The sequence below is a fragment of the Pezoporus occidentalis genome, unplaced genomic scaffold, assembly GCF_034315485.1.
Source record: "Pezoporus occidentalis ecotype Australia unplaced genomic scaffold, CSIRO_AGI_Poc_V1 ctg13, whole genome shotgun sequence".
Classification (NCBI taxonomy): domain Eukaryota; kingdom Metazoa; phylum Chordata; class Aves; order Psittaciformes; family Psittacidae; genus Pezoporus; species Pezoporus occidentalis.
Window position 1 is genome coordinate 15,282,399 of NW_026913103.1, and position 15,305 is coordinate 15,297,703.

Sequence of the window (15,305 nt, forward strand, 5' to 3'; positions counted from 1 at the left end):
GAAACATGAATGTTTCTAGCTCTTTTGAAACAAAGAAACATATTTCTGTCTCAAGATCTTATAACCTGTGGTTCTTTACTCCCTTTGAGTAACAAGTCCTGTGTGCCATTATAATTACTGAGGTAAAATAGCAGTCAAAATCAAGATATTAAAAAAGATTCAATTTTGTTTTTCAAAGACAACTACCTGTGGGTATGGTGATGTCCTTGATTTTGACTTTGTGCTCGAGAGGCGAGATTTGCTTCCCTTTCTATTATCCGTTATGGTTGGAGTTGAATTTGCGTATGAGAATGCCGGCTTGGTAGCAGTGACCTGATCCAGGGAGAGCTGTAGTCCTTTATATTCAGTATCCCTATATAAAAGGCAAAAGTGAAAAACAAACTCATGTCATATCTTAATGGGAAACGTTCCTTCCTTCTTAGTGGGGTGTGGAAACAAAAGATATTTTTAAGGAAAAAGAATAAAAACATCCTGAGCAAGTCAGTACATCCCCCTAATAACTTTAAGTAGTATAGCTTACTAAACAGTAGCACTATTTTTATACTGAAAATATGACGGCTCTTTGCATCCAACTGTTATCATCCTGATCTATTTTCTTCAGTAATAAAAAACATTGGGATGGAAAAGTCTGAGATTTGTATTACAGTTCTGCATTGGTCACATAGCTAAGCAGTAAATAGGATACATTTTCCTTAAAACTCTTTCAAATATGCAACTAAAAACTTAGCGTGTGTGTGTTCATGCATGTGTGGGGTGCACATAACATCCTACATAGATGACTAAATAAACCAAACAAATTGTTTTTTATGAAAACACTTTATCTTTAAGGTTGCATTTTTTGTTGTTTACAAGGTTCCAGGCAATTGGTGTAAATTTTTTAATTTTTCTTCTTCTATGAGTCTTGTGAGTGTTTATTCCTGTGTTTGAAGTTTCTTACACCATTTTACCAGCCACAGGAAACATCTAGAGAAATACAAGTCTTGTGATTTCAACAGTATTTCCCCCACTCACTAAATAGTAGAGGTTTTCTATGGGGAGCTAGATATGACAGCAGTTTGTGAAGTTCAGTATTAGTTTCTTTAAATTTTATAATGAATACATAAAAGTAAGGAAAACCAGTATTACTCACAATGTCTTAGTAAGCATAACGAAGGCATATGCATTGGACTGCACTCCTCTGCACACATCTGCATATCTGCTGATACCCAGGGGATTAAGAAATGAGCTCTCCGGCTTTCATGTAGTCATAAGGAACCTATTCTGACAATGATTTATTAAAACAGAGCGAAGCAAATGTTTCTTCCTGACCTACCTACCTGGAGGAAAAGATGAAGGATTCATGGTTTTTCTCTTCCTTTGTGTTAATCAGCAGAGAAATAAGAGAACAAGGGAAGAATAATGCTTCTCTTATGCAGTCAAGGAGGCAACATATTCATTCACACATTATCCCATGCTCCATCTAAACCTTTACTTATCCTTAATGAATTATATTAATAATAAATTGTTCATCCAGCTCTAATGACAATGTCTTGCTCTATAACCACACATATATTGATGCAAGCCATGACAGTATAACACTCTTTAGAAAGAAACTGCACCACAACCTGAGCCTATCACAGCTTAGTAGACCAAAATGCTTTCAGATAAAAGTCGGGGGCAGGAGGATAAACTTGATAAATCACTGAAATAAGTGAAATAGGATGGCTCTTTGAACAGCCACAAATAAACCTGCAGAGCAGACAAATTAATTCATGCCAGTTCTACACTATTTTTTTTCATCTGATTTGGCAATGCAGATAATGCATAGGTATCCATGTATACATACTGTGTGAAAACAAATCACTGGCATTAGAACTGCGCTGACTACACTGTTTCCAGTCCACAGTAGACAGAGATTGGCCAAGTATAGTTGATGTCTGGTAATGCAAAATTACTTCTTAATGAGTTAATTTCTTAAAATTTTGGCTTTAATACATATAGGCTTCTGTTATAATATTTGCATTTCAACTACCCTGCCTGCAGTGAAAGAATCTGAATATAGGGATTTGAATATACGGCATCTGTATATCATTTGCCAGGTAAGGCTCACCCATATTTTGAAAACATTAATCTTTTCTGTGGTTACCTTCAGAATTGCCATCCAGACACCTTCACCTGACATGCAAAGCATCTGTCTCCATGTTGTGGTTTAAGCCCAGCAGGTAACTCAGAACCACACAGCCGCTTGCTCTCCCCTGCTCCCAGAGGGATGGGGAGGAGAATCGAAAGAATGTAACTCCCAAGGTTTGAGATAAGAACAGTCCGGTAACTAAGGTATAACACAAATCACTACTGCTACCACCAGTAATAATAATGATAAGGGAAATAACAAGGGGAGAGAATACAACCGCTCACCACCCACTGACCAATACCCAGCCCAAACGAGCAGTGATCTAGCCCTTCCGGGTAACTGCTCCCAGTTTATATACTGGGCATGACGTGCTGTGGTACGTAATACCCCTTTGGCTAGTTTGGGTCAGGTGTCCTGTTTATTTTTCCTCCTGACTTCCCCTCCTCCCTGGCAAAGCATGAGACTCAGAAAGTCCTTGGTCAGAGTAAACATTACTGAGCAACAACTAAAAATATCGGTGTTATCAGCACTGTTCTCAGGCTAAAAGTGAAAAACACAGAACTGCACCAGCTACTAAGAAGGAGAAAAATGGCTACTGCTGCTGAACCCAGGACACTCCATGACTGAGTCCTACCAAATTACGTTATACAAAACATCAAAACCGAAGGATGTCAATTAATCTTTATATTTAACTACTATCAGTAGCATGGGATATTATCAATAGTCTTGAAAAAACTATCAGTATCATCCTGATATGCACAGTCCCTCTGACTATTTAATGATAAGAAAAGGAAGGTTCATGTGGTTTCCATGTTAGGTGCAGAAAATGTGTCTCCAGAAATGAAAATTAATCAAAACTAAGTAGATAAGCTGTTCAAAGCCTTAGGCATTTTGCTGGATAACCCATAGATGAGTACCCATGCCATTAGTTTCCCATCTCTGGGGTATGCCACCCTGTAACAGTCTGCTGCTTTTTCATGTCAGTGGAAGAGTTCTTAAAAATTGTACAAAACACCACCCCAGTATTCAGACAACAGACTGTCACTCCAACAGTACTTGCCTGCTGCTATGATCTGTGCAAAGGCCAAGCATTCCCATCATAGAGATTACACTGTACAATGCTTCTATGTCATGTGAATCTTAAAAAACAGGGGAACCAGGCTGCCCAAAACCTTGCCTGTCATTATATGTTACCCTTCTAAGTCTTTGGTATCATTAGGGTGAGAAGTCATCCTCCCACACACATTAGAATAAACACCCCAAGCTTTTATTTGCAGCCAATTGCTTAGACAGTGACATCATTAAACAAAGGATAAGAAAAATCTATTTGCAATTCTTGCCACTGAATGCCAAGTTTCCCCTCAGGAGAAAAAAAATAAAATACAACTTCACTATCCTTAAAGATGAAACACCTGGACATTTTTGCATCACTGAGACATAATTCAATACCATCTTAACCTTATCCTAGCACAGCTACACTTCAGAAGAGCCAAGACAGACACCAGAACACCAAAAGTAACAGGCCAAGATAAATACCAGAAGTTTATTTAAAAAAAAAAAAAAAAGGGGGGGGCAAAGAAAACACTGAGGAATCACTGTGGTCTCAGTGTCAGATGCATAAGATGTTCCAGCAAGAAATTAAAACTTTTGAGTAGATCCATATGCACTGTGAAGCAAAGCACTAGAGGAACCAGGGCTCCTAGTGGTACATAAACTACAGATGGAAATTCTGACAACTTCCGGGAGGAATTTGTAAAACTGCCACAAACCATGGAACTGTAATCTCCAGATTCCTGTTCTTGGACACCTGAATCCTTTATTATACAGTCCCTGCAACACAGTAGTATTGCATCTTGTGTTTTAGACATCATTCAAAAAAAGGTGGTGGATACAAGCCTCTTCCTCCAAGGTCCTCACCTGCAGGGTACCACAGGGATGCATACAATCTCCATCTATCTGCATGGGACTGCTGAGAGAGAGAGTGATATGCCATGTGTTCAATTGCTAACAGTATGTTGCTGACAATCTACTATTTATCTCATTTTCCGATGCAACTATCATCACTATAAAACATCAGAATAACTACAGGAAATTAGCTCTTAAATGAAAAACAGATGAATCAAACTGAATCCAGACAAGACCAAAGTGATGCTTCTTTGCAAAGGGAAATACATTGAAGACCTCCACCTTTTCATGATAGGAAACAGCCATTCTCTCCACAGTTGGGTTGAAATTCTAGGTCTTCTTTGACTCTTCAAAAAACTTGGATGCATGTGCTTTCAGCAGCATATGCTTTCAAAAACTTATTATTTCTCCTCTGGCTTGTTCCTCCCCACATATGAAAATCTGACTGGTATGGTCAATGTATCAGGCACCTACAAACTGGATTACCATGCCTCATTTTAAGCAAAAAGAAATCAGAAGGCAAAGCGTAAAATCCTCTTGCTACAACATGCTGCTTCCTATTTTCTTTTCAGATCTAACTCCAAAAGCGTTTCCCCTCGGTGCCATATCTCTGGATCTTCTAATGTCCATTATAAAGCTTGAGCCTAATTTTGAAAGCACTTATTGATGTACTAGAGCTAGCATCATGAAAAACCAAGGATCAATGTCTGTACCAACTGCACTTCCCTACAATAAAGCACCTGAAAGCTGAGTATAAAGCATTCTTTACTAAAAGGACCTAGATATAGAAAGCAGCATAGATGGAGAAGGACAAAGTCTGAAACAGAATAGCCTTTGGAAGAGGAAGCCAATCTGTTTGCACATGGCTTGGATGCCAGCTGGATCTGCAGCACTTGTGTGGAGAGTTCCCACAATTCAGCTTTAGAAGACACTTTCTGCATACAGCCATTGAGAAAATGTACAGTATGAAATGTTGGCAACCATCTATCTAATGAATGTTTGAGGGAGATATAATGACTTATTAGCAAGCAGATAGACCCAAAAGAAGAACAGTAAGGGAGCGCTACAAAACCTGAATTCTCAGCAAACAACAGAGCTTGCACAAACGTGGCAACTGAGCATATGGACATAGCTCACCATGCAACAGAAAAAAATGAGAGGGTGTTTATATGGCCTTTTTGAAGGAAAAAAAAATGAGGAAAGGGTGAGTCAGAATTGCTATAAATAATGTTGGGAAGACTGGAATTAGTGACAGAGCCAATGAGAAAGTATGGCCTAACTGTACAGAAAAAATAGGCTTTTTTGTAGTTATGTTTTTTCAAGTAACAGGGTGAAGTTTGGGACTACTTTGACCAAAATCTAAAAACTAAACTGAAACTAGACATTAACATTGGAGAACTAAAGGCATAAAGATTTTTGAATATACTGTTTCCCTACTTAAAGACATTGTTGCCTATGGAGCAGAAGAGAAATTAAGCCCTGAAAAATGTTTTCAAATAGAAAAAGCAACTAAACAGGATGGATCTAGAGGAAGGAGCATAATAATGGCATCCATTAATAAAGAATGAATATCCAGATTCCAAAAGAACTTAAGGACAACCAGATTCCACCAAAAGAACTTAAGGACAATCAGACTGAAGAATAGAGATCTTATGTAGCTACAGTCATAAGCAGTATAACCTTTAAAACAAGAAGAAACCCATCAAAAAATAAGAAAAAAATGCTTAGCCCATGGAAAACTCTGAAAAAGCCATGAGAAATAGCATCTTTTTATGTTAATACCACAACATGCCAGAAAGGAAGAATAAGCTATACATGCAGTAACTGAGAATATACAGATGACCAACAAAAAGACAGATGTTTGCAACGTCTTTAATTCCATCAAAAGACATTAAATTTAGACACCTTAAAGAAGATTCACAGAAATTCAGTTTTCAGAGATGGAGTTATGGCATTGAATTAGAAATGTGCTGCTGTTCATTCTCTACAGCAGCAGTCAAAATTATTAGTATACAACTGGAAATAAATCTTACTCCTAGCCATCTTTCGATTGATAGTCTGAACAGTATGCAGTGATCATAATGTCACTGGAAATCACATCAAGTGAAGACTAAAAAGGCATCATATGACCACCTGAACCTGACAAATACTGTAACACATGTCATTCCTTACACATATTTAAGGAATTAATGAAGTACGACCTGGAAGTAAAAACATTAGGTGAACTTAATGCGGCAGGTTCCTACATCATGGGTACAATCATTCATATGACAGAAGCAAAGTGGAAAGCATTGCTCATGCAAAAGAAAGCAAGGTGTAATTTTACTTGTTTGCACTATTATTGAACACATAATACATGTTCAACATTTCCTCTAGTTTTACATTAAAAACATAAAAAGGCTCATATGCACTCTGCATTTCTTTTAGTTAAAAATAAGAAAAACTATATTTGACAGATTTTCTGCCAATCTAACAAAGCACAGAATAGAAACTGTGAAATTAAACTAAAGGTGTAATATCATTAATGCTCAATCTTTTTGCCGAGTTGTCGGAATTCAGCTATAATCAGCCATGAAGTCAGTAAAAGTCTGCCACTTCCTCATGCATGTCTGACCACAATACTTTTATATATAATTCTTCTTTTAAACAATACCTGCAACTTTTAGCACTTCCACACTCCAGCTCATGCAACGCTAACAGAATGCCATTCAGCAAATGAATGAAAAGAGAGCAGATTCTGGCTGTTTGTCATCTTCATAGCTTTCTAAATCAGCAGATGGTACAACAAAACAGACAATTTCCTCATCTGCTGTGTTCTCTGTTCATGTACAATGTGTCTCAGAAAGGTTTACAATGGCCTCAGTCTGCTCATGAGACTTGTCAGGAGAAGCAAATGCAATTCCTTTAGCATCTTCCAGAACCAGTGAAAATAAGGAGGTTTCACTTAGCTCATACAGGAAGCCAAATTTCAGGACAAAGTGCGAAAAAAAGCTGTTGAACCTCACTGTTCATTATGAACCTACATTGACATTCAGTTGTGTGACCTCAGAGATACTCCCTGCCACAGTTTTCCCATCGGTCATTGGGCTGATGTTAGTAATCCTCCTTTCTGAAACTTCTCAAATGAAGTCCCATATAGGCCTGTCCTACTGCTCACCAAAGTAATTGGAAAGACCCTCTAGAAATCTTTCAAGCAGTTGTTTATCATCAGTACACTTAATGGTTAAGCAATACATCTCCTTGCAGAAGTATGAGATCTGTATATTGGATCCCCTCATTAAGTTTCAGGCACTCATTTATATCCATAAATAGCATAAACAGTGGTAGCTGTTTACATCTTGTTGAGTCAAAGTTTACAACCTCTCCAGCCATGAAATTCACATACATGATATCATGTTTCTGTATTAGCTTTTAAAGGCAGAGCAAACCAAACCAGAAAGTTTAATTAAATTATTTGATACATTCAGGAAAATTGAAGCACAAAGTTACCTATATTGATCATTTAACACAAATATCTGAGGATATCCCCTAGACAACTAGAGTCAGAAGTTTTATATTCCCTGATTGGTTTCTCATCTCAGAATGCAGTCATTTAACTGTCAGTAGGAGTTAAATAAAACATCCTGGCCTCTAGATAATCATGGTGCTGCAGAGGTTCCAGCAGTCTGAAGGTACAGTTTGTCATTCTCAACCACATGTCTAGCTACCTCTGGCTCCAAAAAGAGCCTTTTGTACTCTGTATTTGCCTTTATTTACCAGAGTTCCTAGATAAAAATATGTGCCAAGGATTTATACTGTTTGTGGATAAAATGTGAAAGATATCCTAGACTAACTATATATAAATATGATTTACCATTTTTAGTTACAGATAGGACTGAAAAAATGTTTTAAATAAGCAAAATATGATGACCTGAGTTTAATTCTGTAATATTTATTTATACTGGGAGTGCTTTCTGTCAAATGAGAGGTGCCTAGGAGCAAAACTGGCTAAAAGTCATGTTTGATGTATATTTAGTGCTTGCCAAATTAGATGGAGAAATATATTTGACAGTTTATAAATGTTTGCATATGTTAGAATATGCCTCATAATGAGAAATTTGGCTTAGAGAAACATAACCTGCAATGTCTTTTTTTTTTCAATGGCCACCACAAAATTAAGAATACTGTATCTGAATGCATGTTAAACCTTTCAGAACTCCTTGACTCACATTCATACTATTAGCCTTTATTAAGTTATTGTGGTGACTTCTTTGTAATCCTTTGTAGTTTTCCTTTATTTTAGATTCACCCGCACATTCAGAATAATACTTCTGAATAAACCAAAGGCCTGTTAAATGAGAGTTTAAAAAGTCTCTTTTTTTTTTCCAACTACTCCCTTTCAACCACTCCATAAAAAAAAAATTTCTCCTCAGTGCATCAGCATGTACACAGCACTCTTTTTAGGAATTAATGCCATATATACATAAGTTCTCACATATCCATGTAAGACAGTTTCCACTTTGCAGAAAGCCATCCTGACTACAGTGAAACATACTGCCGTTATAGAGCTAGGTTTTCCCATCTCAGACTTCTTAAGATTTTTATGGGTTAAAAAATATACCTTTAATACCAGTGACACTTTTAAGACACTGAACTAGTAGCCAAGTGATCTGGATTCGATTCCAAACCCTCCTGCAGATACTGATGCCACAGTGGACAAATCATGTATCATGAGATATCAGCAAGCACTTGGCACTTGCCTGAGCTTACACTCAAGTCAGAGAGTGAGACTTTTACTTCATGTAGGGTCAAACCTACAGACACCACTGATCACTTATGAGAATCCCTACCTTAACTTTGCTGAACATTAGCTCTGAAAGAGAGGATAATAATGTGCTCTTGTAGGAAACGCTTCTATGAAACATTGCTGCCTCGCCTATTAAACTTAAGCTTTTTGTTGGAAGGAACGATCTCCCACTATTAATGCACTATAGCTAATGTTACTAAGCTAACTTTCAGCTGCAACCCCTGAACGCACATCTACTACAGATAACAAAAAAAATACATTTTCTGAGACCACTACTCACATCACCATTGATGCAAAACATGTTTTTATTATTTCAGCATCTCTATGTATTCAACACAAATGCTTTCAACTATGTCCTATACTATTTATCCTTCATTAAACCTCTTCTAGATAGTTCATCATTAATGATTTCTTTACAGCTGCTGTGCAAACAGTTCATTCATGCCTACAACATATCAAATTTCACAGACGTGTTCTTTAATTGGATTCATTTATTTCTAATCTAGTTAAGCCCTCACTACCGTAATGCTTGAACAAATATACATTAAACTCATTTATTTAAACTGCTAAAATAAATTTGAGATGTATTCTATGAATAAAAATACTTAATTGAATACATGTAATACCACTTGTTATTGTGTACCTGAGAAGAATTTACTGGAAATAGCACATTAGAGAGCTATATGATATCCGTGGACAAAAGGATTTGAGAGAATGCTGATGATTTTTTGGCAGAGATTATAAATTAACAGGCTTTTACATCCTAAGGATTTCCATAGCATATTAGGGTATGTAATAAGTAGAATCAAAAGTTGATCCTCATGATTTTCATGAAGGATGTTAGGTATTTTAAATTTAAAATCCAGGAACTTTTTTAGAGCTAAGAGCCTCATACCAATCCTGTCCCCTCATGGCAAGGAAAAGCACTAAAAGGGCCAAGATACTGTCAAGATTCCACTATTCTATCTTTTGTAGGTAACACTAACTGAAAAGTTGGTACAAAATTGTTCAGAAGCCACAAAAGACACTTTTGTAGTTATGGACTCCAAGTCATTTTATCTCCTCTATGGGGTTTAAGTATGGTCTTTAAATTTTTGTTTCAGACTTTTCCATCTACAACTAGTAGTCTCAAACTCCATATTGGTGAAGAATCCTGTAATTTATGTGTTTCACCACTTACACTGAGAAGTGTCACCAAGAAAGATATATCACATTTCAGAGAAGTCACTGATAACACAGATTGCCCTGTGTATAAGAAAATACACATCATTGCATAATTATGCAGTAAATGCAGAGTATAAAAATGAGAATTCAACCTCATGCCATACACAAACCCCCATGTACAGACACTCCAAGTATTGTATATTCTGACCATCCCATCTGAAAACCTGAAAAGAACTCAGAGTGGCACAGAAAGGGAGATGGGCTTAGAACAGCCTATGTATAAGGAACAATTAAGGAGATTCCTCAGGCTGATAAAAGAGATGTCTGGGAGAACAAGGTGAGTAAATTATGAGCAACATGAAGAAAATTAATAGGAAGCAGTTTTTTACTTTTTCTTCTAATGCAAGAAATATGAGCTATGAAAGGAATGAAAAAGTGGTATTTTCACAACACGAGGCTTTTTTAACATATTCACTTAAACTAGGCAAAAGCTCATATGCTTTCAAAAAGTAAGCAGGTTAACTTGTGGGGAAAAAAAAAACACAGAACATTGATAACTAATACACTCAAAGATCTCATCTCTTTCAAGGAAGACTCTTGAACTTCTTGAAGACTGTGACAAAGTGATAGGGAAGCATTACTGCATGCTTGTTCTATTTTTAAACTCTTTCCAAAGTATTTGCCATAGTTACTATCAGTATGTGTCTGATCTTGTATAGCTGTTATGTTACACTCTATGCTGCAGTACTTAAGCAATTTTATACTTCAACTCCTTTGAAACCGGGCAGTAAAGAGCGGTTCTAACAACTTTCTATTATTATTTTTAATAATTTACAGTAAAAATTAATTTACTGATATTTCAGATTTTATCAACTCCTCTATGTTCCCCATAAACCTTTTGTTGTGCCAAGCTTCCTAGTATCCTAAGATGAACAATTAAAAAAATTAGTTAACTTTTCTGCAGTGGCTTTCTGGATAAGCGTCTGTGATCTGCGAGTATTTCTTCAGGAAAAACAATGTGTTTAAAAAAGGTTTACTGTTCATTCTGTTTGCTCATCCTTAGGAAATTTCTTATCTGCATGCTTCATAACATACTAGCCCACCCTTCTAACCTGCTTTTCCTAATCAGCTGCCCAGCATAGTGAAGAAGCCTGTTGAATCCAAAAGGATTCATGAGCTCCATCTGGTGAGGAGGTCCCATTTACAGCAGATCATTTTAGAATCATAGAATAGTTAAGGTTGGAAAGGACCTTAAGATCATCTAGTTCCAACCCCACTGCCATGGGCAAGGACTCCTCACATTAAACTATGTCACTCAAGACTCCGTCCAACCTGGCCTTCAACACTGCCAGGGATGGAGCATTCACAGCTTCCCTGGGCAACCCATTCCAGTGCCTCACCACCCTCACAGTAAAGAACTTTCTCCTTATATCCAATCTAAACTTCCCCTGTTTAAGTTTGAACCCATTACCCCTTCTACTATCACTACAGTCTCTAATGAAGAGTCCTTCCCCAGTATCCCCCCTTCAGATACTGGAAGCTCTCCACGCAGCCTTCTCTTCTCCAGGCTGAACAGCCCCAACTTCCTCAGCCTGTCTTCATACAGGAGGTGCTCCAGTCCCCTGATCATCCTCGTGGCCCTCCTCTGGACTTGTTCCAACAGTTCCATGTCCTTTTTATGTTGAGGACACCAGAACTGCACACAATACTCCAAGTGAGGTCTCACGAGAGCAGAGTAGAGGGGCAGGATCACCTCCTTCAACCTGCTGGTCACGCTCCTTTTGATGCAGCCCAGGATACAGTTGGCTTTCTGGGCTGCAAGCGCACACTGCAGCTGGCTCATGTTCAGTTCCTCATCAACCAACACCCCCAAATCCTCCTCCACAGGGCTGCTCTGAATCTCTTCTCTGCCCAACCTGTAGCTGTGCCTGGGATTGCTCCCACCCAGGTGCAGGACCTTGCACTTGGCATGGTTAAACTTCATGCGGTTGGCATCAGCCCACCTCACAAGTGTGTCAAGGTCCCTCTGGATGGCATTCCTTCCCTCCAGCGTATCAACCAAACCACACAGCTTGGTGTCATCGGCAAACTTGCTGAGGGCGCACTCAATCCCACTGTCCATGTCACCGACAAAGATGTTGAACTAGACGGGTCCGAACACTGATCCCTGAGGGACACCACTCGTTACTGAATTCCGTACTCTATGTGTGCGACCATCCAGCCAGTTCTTTATCCACCGAGCGGTCCATCCATCAAATTGATGTCTCTCCAATTTAGAGACAAGGATGTCGTGTGGGACAGTGTCGAATGCTTTACACAAGTCCAGGTAGATGACGTCAATTGCTCTACCCCTGTCCATCAGTTCTGTAGTCCCATCATAGAAGGCCACCCAATTGGTCAGGCAGGATTTCCCTTTAATGAAGCCATGCTGGCTGTCACCAAGCACCTCGTTGTTTTTCATGTGCCTTAGCATGCCATCCAGGAGAATCTGCTCCAAGATTCTGCCAGGCACAGAGGTGAGACTGACTGGCCTGTAATTCCCTGGGTCACCCATTTTCCCCTTCTTGAAAACAGGGGTTATATTTCCCTTTTTCCAGTTGCTGGGAACATCATCTGACTGCCATGATTTTTCAAATATTTTCTCTTTCATCAGATTATTTCTTTATCGTCATGAGACTTTCACCATCCTCACAAGAAACAAGACTTTTCTACAGTGAAAGTCCTTCCAATTCACTTGTCCAGAGTTCCTCAGCTTTGACAAAAGCTGGCAAAGTGACACCATTTTGCTCCTGAGGACGACTGTGTGCCATTATCTGCCCACAAAGCAAGTAACTGTCATAGCATACTTGATAAATACTTTTCAACTGAACTTTGTTCTTTTTGAATCTTAGAGGCAGTAAGGGGAGGAAGGCAGACAAGGACTTGCAAGTGGGTTTTGGCATTTGGGGAGAATGGCTTTTTGATATTTTTTTTTTTTTTTTTTTTTTACAAATGAATATACCTGTTTTCTCATTTCCTTATTTGTACCTGAGATAGATTGCCTTTTAGCTCTTTCCCACTCACAGGCAAACATCTACTTCATTCAAATCCTGCTCACATTACTTGTCACTTGAGTCTAAGGATCTGTTCATATTGAACTTTCCCTTGGTCATCCGCCTTTAATAAGACATACAATGTTCATGTTAATGAAACAGGAGACAAGTAGCAAGAAAAGCCAGTATCATGAGGCTATAAGATAACACACAATATTCAGTTTTATACTTTCCTGGTAATCACTAATTCCACCTCCTCAAAGTATATGTTAGATATGGTTAGACTTGTTAAGTGGGTCCATTAAATGTTAAAAGTGATACAAGATAACCTACTTGACCACCTTGATCCTCTAGGCCACACAGTAAGTTAAACCACTGTACACTGCATAACTACTGCTGACCCTATGCTTTCTATCAAATTCAGTAAAAAGATACTTTTCTAATGGTAGTTATTTTTTTCTGACAATATTCATAATCACAACTTATCATTAACAAACAGTTCCAGAAATGCATGCTCATGTAAAAATACAGTTTATGAAACTGAAGAATAAGTGTCCAGTGTGTTGAATGGTTGCAGGTAGTTAAATATTTACTAGGCATATCTAAAATTTCTGAACAAATAAATTAAACTCATTTAATAAAACACAGTAACATCTAGCTATGCTTTCGTTATACATTTAAATCTATCATATGACTAGCACCTTTGCCCTCTAGGTCCTTGCTTTTACTAGGGCAGGCAGGGATCTTTCGTGGCTTTAGCCACTCTGTTGTCACTGCTTCACATGCACATTTATTCAAAGTTTCTGAATGCCTAGAAGTGTCTCTGACCAGCCTGCTCTGTGTTCCCATATAGGTGATCACAACATACATGGAGATCAACTCCACTGTCAGCCTACGACAGTCCTCAGACCAACACTACAGCTAATTTGCTGCTGAAGTAACTGAAAATTTGATCTGCTTTGTGTCGCGAGCCTGGAATATCATAATGTATGAGATTTACTGTGCTTGCAGTGACCAGTTTTGCAGCACATACACAGCAACTCCAGGGTATCACGCCTCAGTGTGCACCTTGTCTCCTACTGCTTTCTTGAACTCACTATATCATAATGGAAGGCCTAATTGCATAACCCATGTTAAGTTACAGAGTTGTAGTCACACAGACACACAGTTTTCTTTGGACTCAAGCCATGTTCCCACCCCCACTGATGGTTTTCACCAGCTAGAAAGCACTGAGGAGGCTGATCATCTTTCAGAAGATGACATATTTTCTTTAACTCTCCTAACTAGAAACTTAGAATCAACAGAATTATTTTGGGGCACAAGGTGCAGCAGCTTGGCTGTGAGTGGGAGGATGCTATCAAGCTATTTATCCCTAAATCCAGCCTTTACTTGAGCAAACATTCTACCAGGATATGCCTCATGAAGCAGTTATGAGAGATTATTATTTTGGTCTGTGTGCGAAACAGTCTTTGGAAGCAGCAAGAGAAAAATAGCTTGCAATGCCTTTGGGTGGATTTCAGCTAACCGGGGCCTAAGAGAGTTTTCTATAGCAACAGCCCAGGCTACTAGCTGCCAAACTTAGTACAGAGATGATCAAAGCCACAGGCTACTTGGGAATAGGCTGCCTTCAGGGCAGACCATTCATGCTTGCTTCCTAACTCACAGCAGAAATGTAAGAAAGCTGAATATTGAATGGGTTAAAGGATCTTCCCTCAAGATTGCATCAAATTATGCACACAATGCTAGGGATACAGCCAAACTTTAGTTAGCCAAGCATTTGAGTTTCCATATCGACACTAAAACTTCAGCAGATAATAGCTGTTGTTCTCAACATTGCTACCCCCAAGGTTTAGACATAGGGGTTTGTAGCTGAAAAACTATGGCTGTTCTTTATTTGGTCCCAATTCAACACAGTATCAAAAGTGTCCTTCAAGTCATCTCTATTTGGCAAAGCCAAGGAATATTCTTATTCTTGAACATGTGCCTAAGAGTTTGTTTGAGGTTTTTTTATTTCAAAACTGAATTCACTAGGACATAATCATGTACTGAAAGTTACGTCTAAGCACTTTTAGAGCCTGCCATGTGCTCAAGTGCTAGTAAATCAGGGCTTCTGCAATTTAATTGCACTAAGTGGATGATAACAAAAGACAACAACAGGAATAAATCGTCTAACTGTGCTAAAGATCATGTGATTGACTCCAGACTTCAGCCATCCTCAGCCTTCAGAAGGGTCGAATGCTATATCCTTGTTCACACAGAGTGATGCCTGCCTCCATAAATAGTGTCATCAAAGTGAAAGGGGCTGCCT

At 38.5% G+C, this 15,305-nt stretch overlaps 1 protein-coding gene across 6 annotated transcripts in view; it reads right to left on the bottom strand.

Annotated features, from left to right (window-relative positions):
• SIM1 (SIM bHLH transcription factor 1) overlaps nucleotides 1–15,305 on the bottom strand; it is a 50,067-nt gene that overhangs the window by 11,433 nt on the left and 23,329 nt on the right. For all 6 annotated transcript variants that reach the window (XM_062608475.1, XM_062608473.1, XM_062608474.1 and 3 more), the window contains one exon: nucleotides 187–352. In XM_062608475.1, coding sequence (XP_062464459.1) covers nucleotides 187–352 — 166 coding nt within the window. The remainder of the gene's footprint in view (nucleotides 1–186; nucleotides 353–15,305) is intronic.